A 24,939-nucleotide genomic window follows, 5' to 3' on the forward strand; every position below is an offset into this window, starting at 1 on the left:
CCGGGGACCAGACACCCCCACGATCCGCTTAATGAGATTACCGCTATCGCGCTCTCATTAAACTGGCCGCGTAGGCCCGAGGTTATTCAATTAACGAGCCGCAAACGCGAATAAATTAATTATGCCGGCGCGTCTCGGGATAGATTAGAGCGCGCGATGTGTCTATGAAGGAAGGTATTGCATATCCGTGGGGAGATAGCTGCGATGCCGGTGAGGGCCGGCTTAATTACAGCCTCTTGCTTACATGTTTCTACTTCTCGTCAGTGCCGTTTACCGCTTCAAACGGTTCGTTTACATTTCAAGAGGCTTCATTATTATACTTTTTTTTCCTATTGTGCGTTACTTTCGCGCGCACTCCCTCTACCCTCGACTGAGAGATAATTTCTTAAAGTAGAAGGCGCACGAAAGAAAAATAAGGAAACGAGTAGTTTTCCATGACCATATACAGCTGCTTCTAGTAGTTTGTAATCGGCATATAACAATGATACAACTGCACGAAGGAAAAACTGGGCACGAAATGTATAAATATACACAAAATTAGCTTCTTGAAGAGTACGATAAAAACAAAACATTGTTTTACCATGGTTTGTGAGTATATAATTACTTGCATTATATCTGGGAACTTATATTAAAAAATTTAATAGCAATTAAAACAATTAATCCTCTAAAAATCATATTTTTGCTTCGAGATTTATTATATCGTATAATTGTAAATATATTATATATATTTGAGAGCTTGTTTTTTTATTTATTTTTATATCCATGTCGTCAATAAAATTAAAATATTCCAACTGTCGTATTAATTAGATAAGAGAGAGAGAAATATATATATATATATATACGTATGTTGAAGAGAAACGAAGAAAATAGGACACCCCAGCGGTGTATTTAGGACACATCCTGTCATTTGTCATCTCAGGTTTGCGCTTGACTCGTCAGCTTCTCTCCATTGTCTATGCCACCCGGAGATAGTTTTGTCCCTGGGGAGAAGCGTATCGAGAAATCAGCGACGCTCTCTCGTGTCACTTCGAAGATCGTGTCGCTGATTTCCAGCAAGTTTCGCGCGCAGGCCCCGAAATCAGACCGCATTGCTGAGTTCGGACAATCCTCGGTTTTTCGAAGAAAGAAGCTTTCCGAGACGCTTATCTGATCTCTCTTTCAGAATTAGTTAAAGTTTAGTATTTATGCCATAATATATAAAAACCAAAAATTCTAACGAAAGAATATAGCTTTGAAATCTTTAATCCAAAGATAAATCATGTGTGTGCTTTGACTTGTCGCGCTTTAACAAAATTAACGAACAACTTGACGGCTGCATCGTATCGCGCTTCTTAATAATATGGCAATGTTTAACAAGCATTCCCTAAACAAAACCGCGGATCGCTCTGTCAAGATTAACGTTTGCATGCGGGTCGGTCGCAATACGAATTAGGGAAAAAACTTGATGACCCTGACATTTGTAAGGATTAGAAAGAAAATAAGTAAAAACGGCAGCTTAACCCCTCGACGTTGGTCGCATGGTGAAAATCTGGGCATACCCTAATAATCCGGTGCGATTTCTCAAAAGACAATCACGTGCGTCCTTTTTACATTTGACATTAGTTTTCCTGGTTGCAAAATTCTCGTTTCTCGTTTCGTTCTTTCGCAATTTATTAACACGCTTGGCATAAAATTGAGATACAGTAGAAACATATTTTTTTCTTATCATAAAATATTATCATAATTTTAGTTATGCTTCAATATATTTGTAATCAAATAAATTTATATCAATTTGTTTTTCTGAAATTATAACGTATACATTGTTATAATAAACATCTTTTATAGATAACATCTGTAAAGCGTAAGACAACACATACAGTTAATTAAATTCATGATTTGAAATTGTTAACCATTCGCGTTGATTATCGAATACTAAAATTCGATCATTCTCTCTCTGCGTAAATTGTTACTTTTCGACCGGTTTACAAGGAAGTTTAATTACGCGGTGCCAAGTTTGATATAGTTAGGCCCATTGAACTGCCGGCAAGATTGTTTTACGAAGTAAATGAGGCAATGATGACTCGAGGCTTCGGGACCACCTAGCAGCCTGACGAAGTCCTTCCAGGCTTGCCTTTAAACTCCTTGCAAACTAATTAACGCGCGACCAACACACATATATATACACAGATATATATATCCTATATCTTTCCTTCTTCTCGTTCGCACGTTGAAGCTATCGTAGACTTTTAGAAAAATTTGTGGAGAATTCTTTGAAAATCTTGCCAAAATTTAAGCTGTTACTACGTATATGTTAAAGTAAAATTTCTCGACATTTCCATCTCCACTTTATGTAAATTTTTATTTGTTGACAGATAAATTTATGTGTTTCTAGTTTTTTTCTAGCGTTTATTGCATTATCCAACCGCTAAAAGATTATTTCACATATTTTTATGTATGTAGTTTTTTTGCAAACGTTAAAAAAGAAATCATTGAGAATATAAAATAAGAGTATTCGTTATTTTCATTTCATAAAATTAATTTGAGAAATTAATACACACATATAATTCATAGACAGATATCTAACATTCTTTTTTATGTTGTCATCTTTCGCCTGCTTCTACATCAGCTAAAAAAAAATCATACTGTATGTATAATCAAATAAAATTAAAAGAAACACACCATAGTACACATAGAAAGTATTGGAATCATATCAGACATATCAACAATAAATATTATATTATTAATACAATATATTCATATACTTAATATAAATATTATAAAGAGAAGGAAAAAGTATATCTACATGTTTTTCTATTTTATTTCTTTCTATACATGACAAAAAATTAATAAATCATAAAGTCTGTAATAATAATAAACTAACAAACTTTATCATGAGTCTTGTTTTCCTATTTCCAATATCTCTCTTATATCTCATAAATCTCATCCGTTCACAATACTTTCTTAAAACAAATAATTATATAGCATAAATTGTAGATGCAACAGCATAGTTATAATCTTTTCCATAATTTATCGGTAACGGGCATATATAAGGGTAGGATTTAATATGTATATGTACTTGTATATATAGATTGCATGTATAAAAATATCTTGCATTAAATCAGCGCTATTGATATTAAATGTTAAACGAAATTGCCTACATAATTGTCGGTTCATACAGATCAGCTCGGCACCAATTCCGTTCCTGCAACAAAAATCATATACATATCTCTCAATGTCCTCTCTGTTCCTCCTGAAAATTAACATAGCAATATAAACATTCGCCGACGAGCAATATTTCCATTTGCATTCCCATTAAAAGCAAAAAGACACATCACATAATCTAAAAAATTATCACAAAACATGCGTAAAAAAATATATATATAACAACTATTACACATTTATTATAAATGTGTCAAGTAATTAATATCATGCTTGAAATAAATATTTCGATATTTCTAATGTGCATATATACATTATGATAAATGTTCATTGAATATAAAATTTTTATCTTTCTTAATTTTATATGTAATCGTGTTGTATGTTACATTCTATACATAAGAGAATAAATTGTTTGACACTTTTTGTCTATCCATCTCTTTTTTCCTTCTCTCTCTTTTTATTTCTATTTTTCCCCATGGAAAACTTTCTTTTATTCCGAAGGGAATTTTCTTTATAGAAAATAAGTCAAGCGAGTCGATAAAAGCTCTTTCTGTTGTTTCATAGAGGGTGGATTCCATGAGGATTTGTATATGTACGATTGTACGTATGATTGGTGTGTTTTGTATATCTGTCTGTGTACGACTGCATGCTGACACAATGTGTGGGATGCGTCTTACGCATGACTGACACTTCTAAAACATTTTCCGCGTACTGTGCAAAGAATAGAGAGTCTACTCTTTCATTCACCTCCATTTTCTTATCTATATAATTTCCTAAAGTATTGCAAAAACGCAAGAACTGCACTGATTGACATATAACTACGAGTTCGTAGCAAAAGTGCAACGAACAATAAAGTGCTCGTCGAAATAGAAATTAATTATGCTCTCGATTTCTTTTTACATGAATTTAAAGATATAAAAATATATAATGTAACAAGAATTAGGTATATGAAGAAATATGTAAAATTATAACAAAAATCGAGAACACACGAAATATTATATAATAAAAGAATAAGTAAAAATTCGTAAAAAAAAGACTGCAAACTTAAACATTCACATAAATCATCTGTTCAAGATAAAGTCACATCATATAATAGCTGTATTATAATTTACTTATTCAGTTTTCTACAGAAATAAAGCATGCGATGATATAGAAGGCTGGTCAGAAATAAAATAAATAATTCGCAACCAGCCACAGAAATCTTCTAGTCGATGGTGTTGCTCGTGGCGCTCCTTAAAATCACATTAAGGATAAAGACGGCGCCGAAAATGACGGGGCAATGGGGGCAAAAGTGCTACAGGATGAGAGAATGTGAAGGTAACGAGGAAAGAGAGATTAAAGTTACATAAAATCGAACATGTCACGAAAGCTGTATATACCAAAAATATGTTGAAATAACATATAAAATGTATGTAATATATAATATATAAAATACATAATGTATAAAATAATATAATAATTGATATCAACAATAAGATGCCCTCAACATTAATGTAATTTTATGAAATATCATAAATTTTTAAAATACATTTTTAAGCATATTTCCTATTTAAAAATAAATAATTTATATTAGAAATATGTATAAACATGTAAAATATCAAATTATAAATATCAAATAAATTTTATCACAATTCGAAGAATCTTCGATGCATAATAAATTCATTCAAAAAATATTTCAGTCATAAAAACACACACATGATTTAAAAAATCTAACTCATCAATTGTAATCTGTCTTTATTAATGCATAAAAAATTTAAGAAAAAAAAGACTAAAGATGTAAAGAGAATTAATGGCACTGCAATCAATAAGAGTCTCTTGTATCGCGCTAAAGAGCCAAGAGAGAAAGGATCTTTCTCCCCGTCCTTGCCTCATGTCACATCTTCTTCTGTCTGTCTCTCGTCGTAGCTGACGATGACAAATAATTACCGTGGCTTAACATAAGCCAGAGGCGGTATACTTAGCTAATAGCAAAAAAACGGCAATAGCCTCGTCACTCTACGTGCGAGAGCAGTCGAGGCGTTTACTCTCCGTGACGGATCCACGCGCGGAATGAATTTTCACGATTCCGAGTCCCGTCTCATTGTCAATTTTCGCGATACATTCGTACGCAAATCTCGAGAAAATTCACGATAGAGACAGCAAAGTATCATCGTTCGACATCAACAGTGTCACGCGCTCTCGAGAAAGATCGCGGAAAGTATAATCAGAGAAATGCAAAACGGACTTGTGTATCGGTAAATATACTATGGTTCCTTCTCTTTCCAGATGACGAACGTGCTCGGGGAAGCATCTCATCTTAAACGACATAATAGTCAGCCGGTACCGAACACGCATCTTTCACTCTGATCCGCCGGCCTCTCGTTTTCTCTCGCGGGAACCCGACTTTCTGCCTAACTTATACTTATTATTGCATTACCTCGTGTTCTAGCATAATTCCAACCCGCCGAGGCTAGCGGGAAGATGATGAGAGGAGGCCGAGAAAAAAGTCGACGAAGGCGATACCTTTTCTTTTTTTTTACACGATTCGGCGCGCATAATCCGAGGTCGCGTATAGTCGAGCGCATTTTGGTGACAGGTGCATCGCTCTTTTCTCTTACCTTCGCTAGCAACCGACACGTTAATGTCTTCATTACGATTTCATTCATCAAACTACCGCGCCCGTTTTTCCCTCAATATCCGTTTTCGTGCTGGTGATTCTGCGTATTTCCTTCATCGCGTGCGCAATAACAGCTTCCGTTCAGCGCGAAAAAAGATTTTACTCTTTAAAGAAGACAGATTCATAGCGAACTATAATTGCACGGTATTATAAATAGATCGGATATATCATCGTAATATTTAATATCATTTAGAGGATGTTTAATTTTTTAGTGTTAAAAAACAAACGGCAAAAAATATGATTAAATCGGTAATCGAGGGTAATCAACTATAAATAGGTACATATATCATCTTAATAAAAATCCTTCTCGTTTTTTGAAATATAAAAAAACTGCAAGATGATGATAATAAGACATTCTAAGTATATATCTTATATAACGGTTGATATTACGTTGAAAATGACACAGCAATAAAAATGTTTGAAAAACAAGTCATAAACGTAAAAGTACTGTATATTAATTTGATGCATGAACATCCCATTCGCATGAGCATCCACCCCTCATCTCGTGAGCGAAATGGAAGGGGTGGCGTTCTCATGAATGCGCCGTAGAGTTTCGTGAGCTCCTTAATGAACCTAGTTCGCGAAAACCATTAATAACGGAAGGACTCAGCAAGGAGCGCGAATAGGAAAAGAGAAGCCGATATTCGGTATTCGAGGGCCCGAAACCGCAGATCTTCCGTGAGAAACTCACCGAACGACAGCTGCTACCTCCCTATTTTTTAAAGAGCGATTGCACCGTTTGTCTTATTGGAACACATAACCGAAAAATCATGAGAGAGTAAAACTAGAGAGAAAAAAAAATTAATACGTTTTACAGAAATAAAAAGTTAAACCATATAGACGTTCTGTTTACAAAGCGAATAAAGAAGCTCTAATGAAAGCTCTCTTTCATTTTAGAAGCGGAATACAGGAAACGGAAAGAGAGTCAGCTGGTATAAGGGAGGGTGTCGGCTAGCCCTAATGCGACATATCAATATACGTGAATGGTGGTGATGGGCCAATATCGCATAAGTGGCTCCATTCGCAGTCATTTGTTACATTTTGTTCGGTCTAAGTCTAAGTAATTTAAGAGTCACTGTTTGCCGCGCTTCTCTCCTCTTTCTCTTTCGTCCCTCGAATCACGAGGGGGCCAAGAAGAGAAGGCGGAAACTAAAGGAAAGCCGGAGAATAAGAAAGGGGAAAGGGTGGGTTAGAATGCTTGGAACCCCGGTGGAAGTTACTGCGGCGGGGGAAAGGAGAAAACGGGACGAGGGTGGTGCACTTCGCCTCCATTCTTCGGCAAATCGTGGCATATTTGTCAGATTTTTGTTCGAGAACAAAACCTCGCCGACCACCCCTGGCGCGAATAAAAAGGGGGCCTGAAGGAGGGATGCGGCGCCTTAAGTGGATTGGTTTCGTTCGTATATGGTGTATATGTGTATATCTACGACGAATGCCTTAATTTCAGCCTCCTACCGGAGATTCTCGCCGGAAATTCGGTCTTCGGTTAAATCCGGTTAAATTTCGAAGAAATCTTTTTCAGAAAATTATAGCATTATAAATAATGACGTGCTTGCATATCGTTAATGTAACGATCATCTCATACCTGAGTCGTATAATTGCGCGCACACATAATTTCAAACATGAGCAAGTCATTACGATTGCAAGCTAATATAACTAAGCAACGAGCAATGCATCTAGTCATGAAACCTGCATCTCAGCATCTTGTGATTTACCACATCATTAAAGAAATGTTCTTGAAGCGAAAATTAAAAATTCGCTAACTATCAAAATTATTTCTAAACATTCGATACATTAAGATATTAAGAAATATCTATGCGATTCTATTTTATATAAATAATTTAAACATTTTAAACAAAATTTTATACTTAATTTTATTATATTATTTGTTATTTTATTAAATATTTTAATTATTTCAATATCAAATCTAGGTAATTTTATTCATCATCATATCGTACAATGATGAATTATTGATAAATAAACAATTAAAATTGTTCAAGTAAATAAATAACATTATAAATTGATTACTCAGTTGTTCCGTCATCAGCCATTTCTCTGCTTCTTTTTTTTTATTCATTTTTGCTGTTTCTTTATGACAGCTCATACGATATTCGCGAAAACACAGTTAATTACACGCTCTCTAATCAGCAGAATCTCGAAACACTTTGCATAATATTTCTGACGTTAATGTCGTGACGCGTACTTAATCATGTGATGGGAAAACAACGTGAAAACTACATCTGCTCGACGCTTGAACATCGCACGATTAAATCCACGAGAGTTATTTGTCGTGGCAATACTATCCCTTTACTAACAAATAATATACATTTGTATTTTATTTATATATACAGCAATTTTGCATTATAACTTGTATTATAATACAAGTTAATAAATATATGAGTTAAAATAACAAATAGATATCTACGACATATTTGATAAATATTTTATAATACTCAAACATATTAGATTATCATCTCTCATTTCGGCTTACAAATGAATTGCAAGAGTTTATTAATCGTATAGAATAATCTCTAATTATTCGCAGGGAATAATCCTCTATTACTTGCCGCGATCGTATTTCTTTAATACGATTCGCACCGCTGTCTTCGAGACACACCAAGCAAATGACAAGGTCTATGTATCTATCATAACAATAACAAGGCCACAAAATACGAACACCGAGTTTCGTGACGTTGTTGATACGCGCAGTCATCCTGTTATCATTCTTTCGGCGACACTCGAGTTGGAATGTTGTGATGGGAGACGCTCCGTGTTATACTTTGAGAAATTCATTCGAAATAGTTCGCGATCGCGACTAGTACGAAAAGACACTTTTGATTGTCCTCTATGATCAGTCTTTCTTACAATTGAGAGTTCTCATGATTGTCCGCATGATTAATTTCCGTGACAAACGATTTATAAAAGTATCGTGACAATGATTATTTTTCGAAATAAATATTTTCGATATGTTCATATTCAAAATAAAAATCCAAAAATATACAAATAAAGATCGAATTACTTTTTTATTCCAATATTTAAGATAATTAGGTTTCTCGAAACTAAACTGATAAATTCAATTTTTTTAATAAATTTCCTGATCAACATCAGAATATTAACCATATGTTCTGGTATTAAAATAAAGAAATTTACAATAAATAGAATTAATTTACTTTTAAGACTTCTGAGAGATTCAATTATTAACTTTAATGGTTAGATTCGTATTTTATATTGCGTTTTAAATTTTTAGTTGATTTGCCAATTAAGAATGCGCAATAATACACGAATCGTAATACTGAATAATATTAACGAAAAGTTTAATCAAATTAAAGAAAAATTTAAATATATTTTATATTCAAAGCCAATTAAAATTTAAATACAATATCTGTAATTATTGGGTCCGAGAACAAAGATTAATACATAATACATAAATTATATTAAATCGAATAATTCAATAACGTAAAAGCGCGATATATTTATAATTAATAATATATTTAATAATTATTCTTATTTAGCATGTGTATTAATTATACATTTATTCGTGAAATTCGTTTCAATGTCACGAACTAAGTTGATTATTTTTGCGTTATTCGTTCATATTAATATAATAAAGTTTGTGTTGCGTGTGATTAACATCTGGAATGTTATGCAAAATGCCTTGCAATCGCTAAATTCAACTAATTAGTGTGCACAATTCTAATTAACTGTGTTTTTGTGAATAAATGCCGTGAAAAAGCAACAACTGATGAATAAGAAAGAAGTGGCATTTTTCTTTGTGCGGTAGCAATTTATAACTTAATTTACTTGTGAAATTTTGTTCATTTCTTTGCAATAGTGATCTATTGTATATGTTATAAAAAGTTCTCAAATGTTATGTTATGTTGAAATATATATTATATGTATATATTTGATATAAAAAAGATATTGTGTTATAAAAATAATTTTGATAGCACCTTAGCAATACAAGTACGCAGATATTTATTCGTTTAGAATTAACGAACTGATAATTCTCCAAGAATTCTTTCAAATTTTTAGCTGATATATGCATACGCATATGCGTGTATTATAAATGCATTACATATTTTTTCCCTAAAATATCCATGCATTAAAAACTTATTTTCACTCACCCTTGAAGCCTTTCTCTGGTGATGTAGACTCGAAACTGTGGACATCGGATTCGACATCGGTTTCATTCTCTATCGGTGCATCAATCTGAAACAATAGATTGATGCAATGCATATATATAATTGCAAGAGTAGATTTTTAAATATGTTTTCGTATAAATGGTATAAATATATTTTCGTATAATGTGGTATAAATTTGTGTATATAATATACGACTTTTTGACTTGTAATTAATAATTGGGACTATCATGATCAAAGCGAGATAATACAATAAAGATTTTTACATTATTTCATAATTTATGCAAAGTAGTTTTGATAATGGAGAAAGACACATTAAATTTAAATAACGCGCGCATCAGAGACACGTGTGAACAGCTGCCAACAGTTATAACAGCATCTTCCCACGCGTTTTCTCGAAGCACACATGTGATCCACCAATCTAAGCGCTCTTTTAATTACACAACTGTTTTAGGTCTTGTGTAAATATATTACCTATTATGATACGTACACTGATGTTGCTATTATATGCAATATTTATATTTCTTATATATACATTATATGTATATACATATATGTATATATGTATGTATAAAAAACAAGAATATGCAATTTGTGTGTAATAAATGATAGATTTATAAATGACTTTTCACATATTTATTATATGGAATATATTTTGATATTGATGTAATAATTCGAGTAATTTTACTTGACAGATATTTAAATTAGTTTTGATATTCTTCGTTTATGAAATCAAATTCTATCTTTGACAACAAAAATCGCTAGAATTATTGCAAAAAAGTATGTATTACGATACGAGAGTTATATCAGAAAAAAAGAAAAATTTCGAATCGTTTGGCATGGGAATTCGAATATGCAGCATACACGTAGGTGTGATTATGCCTCTGAAACCCCTTTTTCCCATAGAACTAAATATAGCGAGTGTCATTCGATGGCTTGGACACACGTGTCTCTTGCGACAACCACTCACATCTGGTCGTTGTTTCCTGCTAACCGTAGCATATCTTCTGCAATGTGATTTATTTTCAAGGATAGAATCCCATAGATTCGCTGCGATAAGAAATAATCGCGGCGAGTCAAAGTGGATTATCAAAGCCAATCTGAATATACAATGTTGTATAAAAAATATACAACAAATATGTTGTAAAAAAAATTAACGTGAATAATTATAATGTGCAATTAGAACACGTATAAAAATAAGAAATAAACTTTATTATATATATATAATTTATCAATATTTTAAATTATATATATAATACATAAATATAAATTCAATAATATACTAATAGAAAGAAGTCTCTCTTTAATTATGATATTCACACGTACAAACTATTAATAATAAGTGAAATAAAACACATTTAAAATATCATTAAAAAATCTGTTCGATTAGCTAGGCGTTATTTCTGAAAAAGTTCTCCATCACTTTAAATAAAATTTAAATTTTAAAGCAATTATATAGAATTATAAATAAGAGCGTAGATATTTGAGAATCGCCAGACAGAATTTAAAAAAGGTAAGAATCTTCTCTCGACCGTACTGGCAAATATTATTTATTCAATCACAACGTTTCGATCCTTCTTTGAGTTCTTTTCAAGTGATTTGTAAAAATAAAAATAAAATTATAATTTTAAGATGTCAAGAACGAACATAGTGTCGGTTTGACAACACGTCAAAACTCTTAGACGAGTTATTGGAGACTCCATATTGGAGAATATGGATTAGGATGGAGTATTGGAGAATAACTCGTCTAAGGAGAATTATTACTGGGGGCTTGCACTTTAAGAAAGAGTTATTGGAGTCTCCAATAACTCGTCTAAGTCTTGACGTGTTGTCAAACCGACACTATGTTCGTTCTTGACATCTTAAAATTATAATTTTATTTTTATTTTTACAAATCACTTGAAAAGGACTCAAAGAAGGGTAGAAACGTTGTGATTGAATAAATAATATTTGCCAGTACGGTCGAGAGAAGATTCTTACCTTTTTTAGAATTATAAAGATACGTGAAAAAACTTGATCATCATCGTCGACATTGATCTCTTTTAAACGCGATCGCCAGCGCATCGGGAGAATACATAGTTTCCACAAGACGGATTCCCCGAAATTCCTTTCTTTCATCATCAAAACATTATTCTCAGGCTTATCTCTCCGTCTCTTTCTTTCTCGCCCTTCTTTGTTCCTCGTTGATCACGAGGAGAGCGTGAGCAGAGAGGAAGATGAAGGAAAGGAAACCAAGTAAAGAGCGTTCTCTACACGGGTATACAGCCAGTTCTGAAATGCTTGGCAATATAGTGAGTTCGTTATGAGGCTCGCCCCGACGTGCTATAGCTCATAATTGTAGACTCGGGGTTTGAACCAGCGCACCTCCAGGCAGTACATCCTCTCCGACTGACACCTATTGTCCGTAGGAAATTTCGCGGATATGTTCGAAAACCGTTTTAATCGTTCATCGACGAAGAGAATGAGGCTGTAGGACGATCACCGTTCGAGTCGATTTTTCGCGAACGGCCGCGATTCGGATCGGGCGTTCGCGACTTTTTGCCGAAAGCGGATGTCGGTTCGCGAAGGTAGAAAAGTAAGGCGGACGCGGACAAAACATTTCACGGCCCGGCATGAAAATTATTAGCCCGAGAATGTCTTAATCCCCGGCAGTGAGCCGAGTCCCGCGGTCTTCGGCTTAACATAAACTTTTTTTCCGGTCGGGGCATCACCGAGAAGGCGAGAAAGAGAGAGAAATACTCCAAACGCGAGTCTGACGGTCTCGCGGAAAGATGCGGCTAAGTGCTGGAACGCTTTTGGTGCAGTTCGCCGTGTAATGTATGTGCAAAACGTCGAACGGCACCCCGTTTATTTCCAGGCTAATGTATGTATTTAAAGCACGGCTGCAATGATGCACGCTTTTTCCTTTAGGATCGAGGCACCGAAATACTTTATGTTTCTATCGTCACTTTAAGAAAGAAAGCATGTATGATTTTTTTTTTCCATCAGAATCGAAAAGCAAAGAAATACACAAAATAGTGTAGTGTAGACGTAAAAATTATTAGATACATGTTTTTTATGATAAAAGAAAAAGGTACAAATGCGTAGTATATTTTCAGCTCATAAAATCAATAATTAATATCAATGACAGACCTGTGTATGAGCAAAATAAATAAATATAAAAAAAGAATAAACGAATTTTATTTCATTAAAAGAATTCATTAATTAACATCGTAGATCAAATTAAATTGAGACAATGATCAATTTCATCCTTTATGTGACAATATTTTATATTCTTCCCTTCATTCTCAAACAAATCATTGTTGCATACACATATTTTTTAATAAGTATTGTAATTAAACATATGTCAATATAAAAAAACAAAATAATAAAAGGTAGCATAGCATAGCATTCTCACTACAAATGAGTATCTTTTGGATTTACTCAGACATCATTACAGAGGAGTCTTAAGTTATTCTCAGGCTGTCCTGAGTTATTTATCTGTCTGCACGAAGAAGGGTGAATCTTACCTCCTCCTCCTTTTACCACATCTTAATAGTACGAGCCGCAGAGTTAATAAACCGACATAACGGCAATTCTTGAAATATGTAGCTTCCTTTAATTTTTGTTTAAAAGATTAATTCTTTCCAAATTGTATTTTACTCTCAAACCAAAAATATTCTCTCAAACAAATGTGTGAGAAAATATATATGCACATATTTAATCGGAAAATAAAGCTTTAAAAATAAAATCTGTAATGAAAATATATACAAAAATGGGACCTTTATTTAGAAAATTTGGATGTATATATTTGTGTGATCGAGTATAACAGGAGAATATATCAGGAAGATTTTCCTGTTGACGGCTTATACTTCAGTTTATTCGTTTTCGAACAAACTTTCTGCCATAGAAAGTTTCGAAAAATGAGAAAAAAGCTGCAAGAAGACTTAATACAAGCTAGGTTGGCGGAGGACCGCAGAGTGTATAAATTCAAAGTAGATTAATATTGTCTCCGTGGCTGTCGCGGCGCCAAACTTATGGCGCTAATTCGACGGAGGAATTATTACTGGGGGCTTGCCTCGAGTCATCCTCACTGGCACCCGCGTGTTTTGCGAAAAGGGGACATCTTTAATAGAAACCGTACGTGCTTCACGGGATTCCAAGCAACGCCAGTCTGTTAATATTCGAACCTCGGTACATCGTACACGGAGGAATTGTCTTGATTTTTCATAATATTTATTTGCGGATTAATTAATGTATAATATATTACACAGAATTGTAAATACTTCGACACACTGAAAAAAATTATTAAATTCATGAATATTTATCTGTTTTGAAAAGGATTTTCTTATATCAAATAAATATTTGTCACATCAAATCAATATTATTAGTTTCGAATAAATGATTTATTGAAATAAATATTTATTCGAATTCAATAAATTTTTTTCAGTGTATTTATTATGAACGTGACTTAGAAATTCATTCTTACTTATCTATTATACTATCTATTCATGTATATCAATGTGTGAATATTTAAGGCATAAAATCAGAATTATTACCTATTTAGTACGATTATATGAAAAGAAGCCTGAGCAAAGCGGTAAGCTCAATGAGCGCGGAGAGAAATGGCTTTTCGGAGCTCTTTTAAGTAAATTAAGGGCACTTAGCATTGTCTTTTGTTCCGCGGAGGACCAAAAAAAGATAGCAGACTACAGCTGTTTAGCATCCTCGATGAAAAACTTGTTAGTAATTATTCAAATTATTTTCAAGGGTCACACTTTTCGTCGACGACCGGAGTCGTTACGTGGCGGATATCTTTATATCACTATGTTTATACCGACTATAGTATTTCCTGTTACCAAAAATTACAAACAAAACATTCAACATGACAAAACCTGCAAAATGTTTTTCTTATAAATTACTTATATATTTCTCAATGAAAAAACTTTAATCTATTTATATTTTTAACGAATATATTAAAACTAACATTAGTTTCATTCTTTATTATTGTACGAGACTAAAACAACGCAGACGCAAAATCAAAACTGATAGGCATCGATATAAATGTGAGAAATAAAAAAAGAAGTGTGTGTGAGAGAAGAGAGATACTATAGGTATATGATAGAAAAGGAGATTAGGTGGAGAAGACACTTTTTAGACAGTCACTGACATTACGGAGGTGTTGTGTGAGAAGTGACTGATGAGTTTTCCGCTCGATTGGATAACACTCGCCCGTTTCTGGATTTTTTCCAGCCCCTTCCCTGTAGCACGATGACGTCTGACCTAAATCCGTAGAGCTGACAGAGCATTGAACGTTACGCTATGCATTGAACCAACACGTTACCGTTGAATTCTCTCTACAGTTTTGCGAAAGAACGAAGAAGAGAAATACAATCGTCGAATGACGATGTAACAAATCCGTGCAGCTGGATATTTTATTTAAAGACGACGTTATAATACGGATGGTCTAAACTTTAAACTACAAAACACCGGAGGAGATGTGCCGTCGATTGGGCGAATGAACCGTCGCGGACGCGGCACTTTAGGCCACATCGTTCATAAAGAACGGACTCTGGCTTCCGCCAGGGACAAAGACCGCCTTCATCATCGGACACACCGTCCTCTTTGCCGTCGTTGCTGCGCTTCTTTAACGTCGATATGGACAAAATTGAGTAACCGCATGGTGCGCGATGACTCTCGTCGAGTAAATGTCAAACACGCCCAAAAACCATGCGATAAAAATTATATTTGAAGGTGATATCTTTCGAAAAATTATCTCAAATTATGACACCAAAAAAAAAAAAGAAATACTCTTTCTCTTTTTCTGCTAATGTTTACAGTTAATTCTACGTCTATTATTCGCATCTGCAATTTCGATGAATTTATATCATGTGATTATATTTGGTTTTAAAATTGAGTTATGTTTCATGTAGACTATGAATTTTATAAATGTTTTTATTATTTGTTGGTTGCGCGCATCGATCGTAACAACGGCAGATTCGTTTTTCCCGGCGATAAGATATCCTTTCGCTCGCAGTAGTAACGCTGAAGGGGAGGAGAACTGGCAAATTGCAGAGCGTTAGAGATCGCGAGCGCGATTTAGTCCCGTGGCCACGAGCGGGAGACGAAGAAGGCGGCAGAAGCAGAGTGGAACGGCGGAATCACCCCTCGAGGAAACGCTCGGATAGTCCAGGGTGGTCTTAGCGTGTCGCTTAGCACCCTATCTGCAGGGATCTTCTGTCGGGCCAACCCCTACGGAGCTCGTCTCTCTTTCTCTCTCTCTCTCTCTCTTTCTGTCAAGTTTTACTGCCTCTCTTTCTCTCGTGACGCGCGCTAGAGACCTCATGGGGGGCTGCGTTTGTCGTGAGCATTACTCACTTTCTAGACGCCTACTTGCAAGCCCTACCGAGTCGTCGAGTCGTCCCCGAGGCTCAGTGACTACATTAGGGAACAAATCTTCCTCCTCTCGAGGCAGCCTCCCACGATTCGAAAAGCGACACACGCTGCTGGAATAGATTGTCCGGTCAACTTTGCAGTGACCGACCACTTTCCACATCATCTACGATAGAGCGAAATGTCTTTGCATACCATTTGTCTGTTCATTCAATCACATACTGAATTTAAACTTATGCTCTCTCTCTTATTCGCTTACGTATTTTTTTCAATATTAAAAATTGATTATTCGTGTGCAAAATTTAATATAATTTAGAATATTATTTTTTTAATATTCTAGGAATTTTTCTTCTTTAATTGTCATTCGATTCATGGTATATAGAATGATCAAAAATGATTATTAAACGTATATCGACGATTAAATTTCTGAGATACACTGCGCGAAAAGTCATTCGTTTCGCTGCGGAAACCGTTTCGATTCGTATTGTAAGAGCTTTGAAGAATTCTGCGATTCCAAGATTAACGAGATCCACGTGTCCGGTATTATCGGCACGCACCCAAGACCACTTGTTCGAAAGAGCAACCTGTAGAGGCTGGCATACCGCACGGGTTCGCAAGTGCGTGCGGCATAAGGAGGGAACGGCGAAATTCAGGGTTAGCAGCGAGTGAAGCCAAACATAGAACCGAGCGTATGTGGGAACACGTGTACGCGTCCATAAATATCTTGCCATAACTCCACGCTCTGAATGCGATAAAGGAAAGTTTCCACGGAAGTTCGGATAATCAGGTCTTGTTCCTTCGCCGTTTCGATCTGTGCTTCGATTAATATAAATGATAATAATCTCTCTCGCGAGAGAGATTGCAGCTGGCGATCGTTCCAGTTTTTCTCACTTCAAAATTTAAGTAAAAAAAGTTCAATACTTCACAGCGAATAAAGTCGAGCAAAATGCACATTAAATATTTCATATAATTTCTAAGAGATAAATTAATTGAATATTTTTCTTAAAAGTCGACTCGAAAATATTTGCGGAAATTCGATTACGAATTAAATATACTGGGGAGAGAATATACGGAATTCATAGAACGTTGAGAACGAAATACTTGGAGACCGACGTAATAAAGTGCGCTCTCTTTCTGGCGGCGGCCCTCGTTCAGGAGCCGCCACATGTCTCTCCGCGAAAAGAGTAGCTCTTCCTCGCGTCATCTGCGACGAGACGAGACGAGATACAGAAAGAAAGAGGGAGGGGAACACATATCGAGAAGGACGGCTGGCGAAGAGAAGCAGAGGCCACCGAGAAGCCGAAAGCTAAACCCGCCAACGTGGATTGGCCGGCTGAGGCGAGCCGTTAGTATCAACAAACAGAAGCTTAGTTGTTACCGCTGCGAGGACGAAAGGGTTAAGTGGACAGGATACACGACACACGATTACACGGGCTTTAGGCTTTAAACTGACACCTCTGTTCCAAATCTCCGTTCTGAATTTTTTTTTTTTTACATCTCCGTGAATTCAACTGACATCATTGCTATACGGAGAGAATTTTCTCGGAGAAATTACTCTGAAAATCGTGGGATAATATGGTGTTGGAAGAATTTAAGAGTTTTTCTGATTAATATTTACCACAATAAAAAATATTAATATGTACATATTATGTATTTAATATGTACATATTAATATTTTTTATTGTGGTAGATATTAATCAGAAAAAGTCATAAATTTCTTCCAATACCATATTGTCCCACAATTACCACGATTTTCAGGGTAAATTCTAAGAGACAATTTTCTTTGTGTATAATTACGATAATTGTGAAATAATAATTGGAACACGCAACGATGTATTTTATCGCTGTCAAGTACAGAAATTCTCTCCAAAATGTGTTCTCTATATTTTTACCCCCAAGCATTTTTATTCAGAACATACAATTTCACCACATACGAATTCGCAAGACGGAAAAGGGCGTGTAACACGCATGCAAAGAATGCAGCATCCCACCCTCTCGCTGCAACCATAACTTATTCAGCGTTTAAGGGAGCTCGATACGAGGAGAGACATCGAGGGAGAAGGGGAAGGAAAAGGTGGAGAAATCAGGCTCATAAATCATAGCATTTTCAGATTTCCTTTTATCAGTGGCTCTCTCTAACCGTACTGGCGTTCGCGACCACCGTTGACCCAGCGCCATAAATATCCCCATTAATATTAACTTAGGCTCGCCTAGGAGAGAGGCGAGAATCGCGCGAGTGACCGAAACGGAGCGGACAGAAAAAAAACTAAGGGGAGAACGAAAAAAAAAAATCTCGTATGCCAGGGACGAATCTCATATAGGACGCAGCTGGGAATTGGGCAGCATCCCGAAAAATTCATGGACGAGCTCCGGAGTTCCGGAGAAATCCGCAAGCCAAATCGTTGCACCACGTTTCTATTTTTTTTTCGCCGAGAAGAAATATGAATTGATTATTGCTGGATAAATTCTCTGCAGCCTGTTCTTTATTTTCACCTTGTCACGATTGAATTTCAGAATAATAAAAAAAATCATGTTTACGAAAGTTCCAATATCTCGAGCGAGCAATATTTCCCTTTTCTTTCGCTCTATATAAAATATTCATATTAGCTATTAATAATAACGTGAATGGTTCGCGCGGTATCTCTAACGTTACACCGATAATGAAGAAGCCGATAGCGAACTTCTTGCGCCGTTTCATTCTTCAACGTCTCTCGAGCCACACTTTCTTGCCGGTATCACGGCATGTATCACCTGTCGTCGAATGACGCGTGGTCCACTCTCTCTCGTCACCTCGCACCGTTAGCAAGATCGGTGATTGATGCAAGAAACCATAACAATACCGAGTGCGAAATAAAGATTGTTGCACCCGATATGTGAATGAGGTGTTAAATTCGCGCTAATTGCGCTACGTTTCTATAAAGTCACGTTGCTTCACGTAAAATTACGTCCAAGTATAAAGTAGCATGAAATAACTACAAGCACAAATAAAGCGCGGTTCGCTATAATTATCGTAACTAATGCCTCGAACGCGATGTAACGCTCTGTTCCGTTCTCGGTTAAAGTTTCTCCACTCGAGGAGTATCGCTCGGAATTTCCGTAGAATCCGCTTCGATTATTCTCAACACATTCAGGAGCGAAATCGATGACGATGACGATGCCTTTTTAAGCCTGCATCGGCTTAATTGATTTATTTCTGAGAGGGTCCACGCCGCGCTTCGGATGAGACGCCGCGATCACCCTAACGCGAAAAAGGGGCAGCCGAGTCCTTTCGAAGGACTCTTTCGGCTGCCCTTTCTACGATCTTATCTTCGGAGGCATCGATAATTAGGGGCGATAATTACAGTGTTCCGGCTACTGACCTCTAGCTACCGGTCTTTCGGCGATGAAAAAAAAGTGCCGACGATAATCATCGCTAATGTAACGTTGTAATATCTCGATGTCCTTGCCGATGTCATCATAAACCGGACGGATGGATTATTTAAATTCGATCGCGAATGTTAATTTTTATTTTAGTTATTCACATATATATTGTATATATTTTTATTTTTTTTATTTATAAATTCGAAGTAAATTGATCAATCTTTCCTAAACGCAAAGATGTAATTTTCTGATAAATCAATGCAAAGAAAAGTGAGATCAATTTTTTATCAATTTAAAGGGAATAATTAAAAATACATTAGTCTCGTCATTTATATTAGTGTAATAATACCGCACGAAAAGGTGAAATGTCAATAGCACATTATTAAAACTACTCAAGATGCTTATTTCTTTAGTGAGTTTACGTAGGAATATGCTTAGATCATTTTCTACAAACAAATATTTGTATTGACTTTATATTAAATGTTATTTTATCGCGCGCGAAAGGAAGAGTTTTATAAGTTTTTTCTTTTTACCTTTTCTTTAACTATTTTTAAACATTTATTTATATAATTATATTTTTTCAAGAATATAATAAAGTACAATTATAAGTGTTATTATTACTTTAATAGAATACTTTTTATGGCTTATATAGGAACGCTCGATTAAGATCTACAGATCTTAAAAACCGAAGAGCACTAATTCAGAAAGACTTTTCGGTCGGTCAGGGCTGGTTGTTATGATTCGATTTTAATGTCGAGTTTACCAACGTGGATAATTGTCGTCATTACCTGCACGAGGGAGCACATTTACTGTCGTTCATCGAAGAAAGCGCGGCATGGTCTTGCTTTAATCTTCCGTGTAAACAAGATCCTCGTTTATTGACAGGATATATATAGTAGATAGAGGAAAAAGTAAGAATAACATGTATATCTATTTTCTAGCTTTCGTTTGTGAAAGAATCAATTGTAAAGAATTTATCTAGTTTAAAACATTCTTCGATTATTAATCTTATTAGTAAACATATTTGCTATTATTTCCAGTCTTTTTAAAATTTTAATCTTATTTTTCCTCTATTGTGCAATAAAGATTTAGATGACAAATTAATTGAAGAAACTTCGATTCAAGTTTGAAAATAAATATAGTTTTAATATATATTTCCAGTCTTTTAAAAATGTTTATCTTATTTTTCCTCTTGTGGAATAAAGATTTTGTATGAGAAATGAATTGAAGAAACATTAAAGTTTGAAAAAATGAATGGGTTTAAAAACGAGCTAAAAATGAGAAATATCGAGCACGAACAGGTAGAAAATTGCGAAATCATGAGGTTCGCGAGGTGCATAGGACCTGACCGCATGACTGTTCCGCGTGGATCCACGACGGATCGGCATATTTTGCGGGCCGGTTCCAACGGCGGCACGTACCTTTTTATCGTGGCCGCGGCGGTAGCGGCCCTATCGGATGTTTCCAATTTTCTGTTGGCGCTCGTGAAGAGGCGACCGAACCGAGTCCTCTCCGTCATACGGGATTCTCTCTCTCTCTCTCTCTTGTGCGAGAAAGCGGGATGAAGCGCGACGAAAGATCGCAGAATGAAACGGGAGGAAGAGAGAGACTTAACCGGGTACGCGAAAGAAAGAGGAACATAGAAACGGGTGAGCAGAGAAGGAAGGAGGAAGAGGAGGAAGGCGAGCGCGTCCAACGCGGACATTCGTCACACGACATCAAACGCGGGTGCCGCCCGTTGGAGACTCGAGCGACCGACTCTAAAGACCCCGGTCGATCAGCCATGAAGAGCAGTCTGAGAAGGAATTGCAAAAAAATCGGGGAAAAATTAAGGATGGATCAAAAACAGCCTAGCCGTCCGACATTGTGCACAACTTGTGCAACTTTGTTGCTATTCTTTATCGCCTTTATTTTGTCCTTGTCCTCGATTCACGTTGATTATGACGTTTATCTTATCAAAGCGCGCTAGAATACACGTCTTCATTAATAATACAACTAATATGATTTTTATCATGATTATGACTCACTCTTTATCTAAAAAAAAAATAAATTGTGAATTAAAAAGGCGGCCTGCTTCCGTCGAGAGAAGTTCGAAAGTTCACTTCGTTTACAGACCAACTTTGGATATACAATAACAACAATAACTACTTGGAAAGGGATTTATTTGCAACGAGAGAAGATCGATTAATCATGACGTGTAACGTGCTCATAAAAGCGCACAAACAAACTGGAAAGGAAGGGAACAGTAGGGAGCGAAAGTGACATAAAAGAAAAGAGAGGACGATCGACCTCGCGCGACGTAATGTCGTTGATCTCCTTCGGTCGACCGGATCAGCGAAGAAAAAAAAAAGATAGTGATATAATGTAGATACGTAGCAAGATATATTAACTTTGTACTCCGACGACCTTGAATTATTGCACGGACGATGACGGAGCGGTAGCTGATATCTCGCGAGACACTCGATCACCGATCTACGTCGCAAGTCATCCTGATCATTGTGCGTGCCCCACGATGCTGGACCGGTAGCAAAATCAAGGACTAACCTTGCCTGAAACGCTTTAATCCGTTCTATCCGCCGCGGATAGAATATCTTGACAATTCTCCAACACTGTCTGATATCGTCACGAAACGAGTATAAGAAAAGTAAAAGAGATTAATTTCATCGCCGCGTTAAATTTATTCTCTTTCAAACTCCTTTAGAAAGAAGAAATTTATCTAACTATAGAAAAGTAAGTTATTTAAAAATAATATATATATATATATATATATATTAATTTTAATGATTTTTTAATAATAATATTTTTGGGGATATTTCCATATTAATTCTGGGGAATATTTGAAACGAATATCATGTAAACAGAAAATTTCAAAATAACGTCGAATTGACACGCGGAAATTTCGAGGAACGTAATGAAAATGTAGCAAACGTAGTCTTTTAAACGAGGAAAGCTGTTTCATTGCCTAACTCCATTTTACGCGAAATAAATTATGCTTTTGAACCGCATAAAGTTCGTCGTCCGGTGAACGAGCAGATTTTACGACGGTAGATTTCGCGAAACAATCTCGTTCTCGAGGAGCTTCTTGTGCATGTTGGGAGCCGGCCCACGGTTATTCGACTAACCGCAAATAATTATCTGCCCGTTATGTACTTTTCAGTCACGTTATGGTTACGATAGTTAAAAGCAACTAGAGATGTGCCTCAAAAGGATTTATCACCGTCGTTATAAAGAATCAATAGTTCCTTAATGTTTTGAACTGTGCAAAATTCTGGAGATCGCATCGATAAGATTTACGAGATAAAGATACACAATTTTATAAAGAGAGAACATAGAACGAAAATGTGAAAAATATAATTGATTATTCCTGACCCGATAGAATTTGAATCGCGTGTCTGAAGGACAAGCTAATAAAACCGTTTTATCATAAATGAAAAACAACGCGTACGAATGTGATAAAGGAATTTTTCTGCAAACCGCAAAACCTATCGAAGCGTTTCAAATCGATGGAAATATTGTCAGGTTGACTTTACTGGATTCCCCAAGGCAAGATAGCAATTATATAGAATATTCGCAGCTAGTGCAACCGCAACCAGTCAACCAGTCCAGCGGAGGCCACATCTCCTTCTCTTCCTCCCTCCCACCCTGTCTCTTTCTCTCTCTTCCTCTCTCTTTGTTCTTTCCGAACGTAGAATAGCACGACTTGGATTAACGGTTTTGAGACTCTGTCTCTGGTGAGAGAGCGTGCGTTCACTGGCTTAGCTTACTGGTCGCTTTCATAAAATCAGTCGACTGTGAACCGAGGAATGTGTTGGAATCCTAGAATTATTCCGCCAAACGAGAGAGTACAGAATTTTTTCTCCGCAGACGGTTGCTTTCGACAAAAACCTTGCGAGGGTTGGACCATTCGCATAAAGAATGCGAAAACGAACGCGAATAAATATATAGATGTCATTTTCGCATATTTGTCACGTATAATTAAGTAGAAGTAGACTATCGGCATCGAGTGATAAAATTGTAAATAAATTAACGAGAAAACTAATCGCGATTCTCTCTACAAATTATAAAAATAAATCTTCATTTGCAATTGAAAGAATATGGATAATATTTATTCGCGTTTTTTATTCTAATTTTTTTCTTTCAATATCGGAATTATAATAATAGCAAATGATTTATCGAGATCTAAGATTATCCTCAGACACAAGCCTCGATTTCTACGACTTCGCAATCCCGACTAGGAAGGCACAATTAACACTTCTAATCTCAAATACGGCATTTTCGGTTAATCCCGGCATGAAAACGCCGGTCTTGGCGTCGTTATCTAGGGCCATTGCCCATCCCGGTTACTTATCCATTGTCTCGAACTTAAGGGAAACAGTGGGCTAGATCTTAAATCTAAATTGCATCTGTTTGTCACTGTCCGCTGCTCGGGCAGAACAAACGTATCGTTGTAACGACAATTAAGACGTCACTGGGAACCATTGAGAGGCTGCGCCGGATGAATCGTAAAACATTATCGAGAAAGAGAGACTGTAGAATCTTAAGTGCTTCTAGCGAAAATTCTTGTATGAATGCATACATTGCATGTGAAAGTAGATTTATGCTAATGTAAACTTCGTAAGAGTGTCAATTAATCTCGCGAAAGATATATTGTATCTTGATAAAAACATGTATGTCTGATATCCGACACAACGTCTAACTCTGTGAGAGATTTAAGAAGTTTCGGATTCCTTTTATTTCGACACATATAGATAAATCGTACGCATTTTTTAGTTTCATCTCTTTTTCTCGAAAGATGTTGATTATTTCATCTAAATAGATAGATGAGCCTGACATAAAATTCAAGTTGAACCTTACCTTTAACGTAAGTAGCGCTCCAGGAAATATTCCGAGTGACGCCAGACTCTGACTATGATCGGTGAGCTCGTGTTCTCCTAACATTATATGTTGATCGTACGGTCCAGCACCACAAATCTGCATCGTCTAAAAAAAAAAGCAGAATTTATCTTTACTTCACCTCCTATGTAATCGAACGAGTCAATAAAAATACGATAATTAATAATATCTCATCATTTTCGTGACAAAAATAATCAAGTCTACAATTAGAAAATTTCAAGATATAATTTTATTTTTAGATTTTTTGTTGTGTCACTTTTTCATAACATAGATTTTTTGACACTGCAATTAATACCTTTTATACAATTATATTTTCTGAAAAGTAAACGGGATTATTTTTGTCAAAAAATCAATGACACATGTTCTTCATAAAACAGTCAG

The 24,939-nt window shown here is 35.7% G+C and overlaps 1 protein-coding gene across 4 annotated transcripts in view; it reads right to left on the bottom strand.

The window, feature by feature from the left end:
- Positions 1 to 785: 785 nt before the first annotated feature.
- Positions 786 to 24,939, bottom strand: part of LOC114940196 (ubiquitin carboxyl-terminal hydrolase 48) — a 55,162-nt gene continuing 31,008 nt past the window's right edge. For 2 of the 4 annotated variants that reach the window (XM_085487959.1, XM_085487956.1), the window contains exons 16-18: positions 24,520 to 24,645; positions 9,919 to 10,003; positions 2,778 to 3,181 (exon numbers count right to left, since the gene is read on the bottom strand). In XM_085487959.1, coding sequence (XP_085344085.1) covers positions 3,159 to 3,181; positions 9,919 to 10,003; positions 24,520 to 24,645 — 234 coding nt within the window. In that variant the 3' untranslated portion in view covers positions 2,778 to 3,158. Of the gene's footprint in view, positions 981 to 2,777; positions 3,182 to 9,918; positions 10,004 to 24,519; positions 24,646 to 24,939 lie in introns of those variants that run through there. The other 2 variants (XM_085487955.1, XM_085487957.1) reach the window with 2 other exon arrangements.

Source organism: Nylanderia fulva, unplaced genomic scaffold (assembly GCF_048542155.1).
Source record: "Nylanderia fulva isolate GAGA-0341 unplaced genomic scaffold, ASM4854215v1 Scaffold6, whole genome shotgun sequence".
NCBI lineage: Eukaryota > Metazoa > Arthropoda > Insecta > Hymenoptera > Formicidae > Nylanderia > Nylanderia fulva.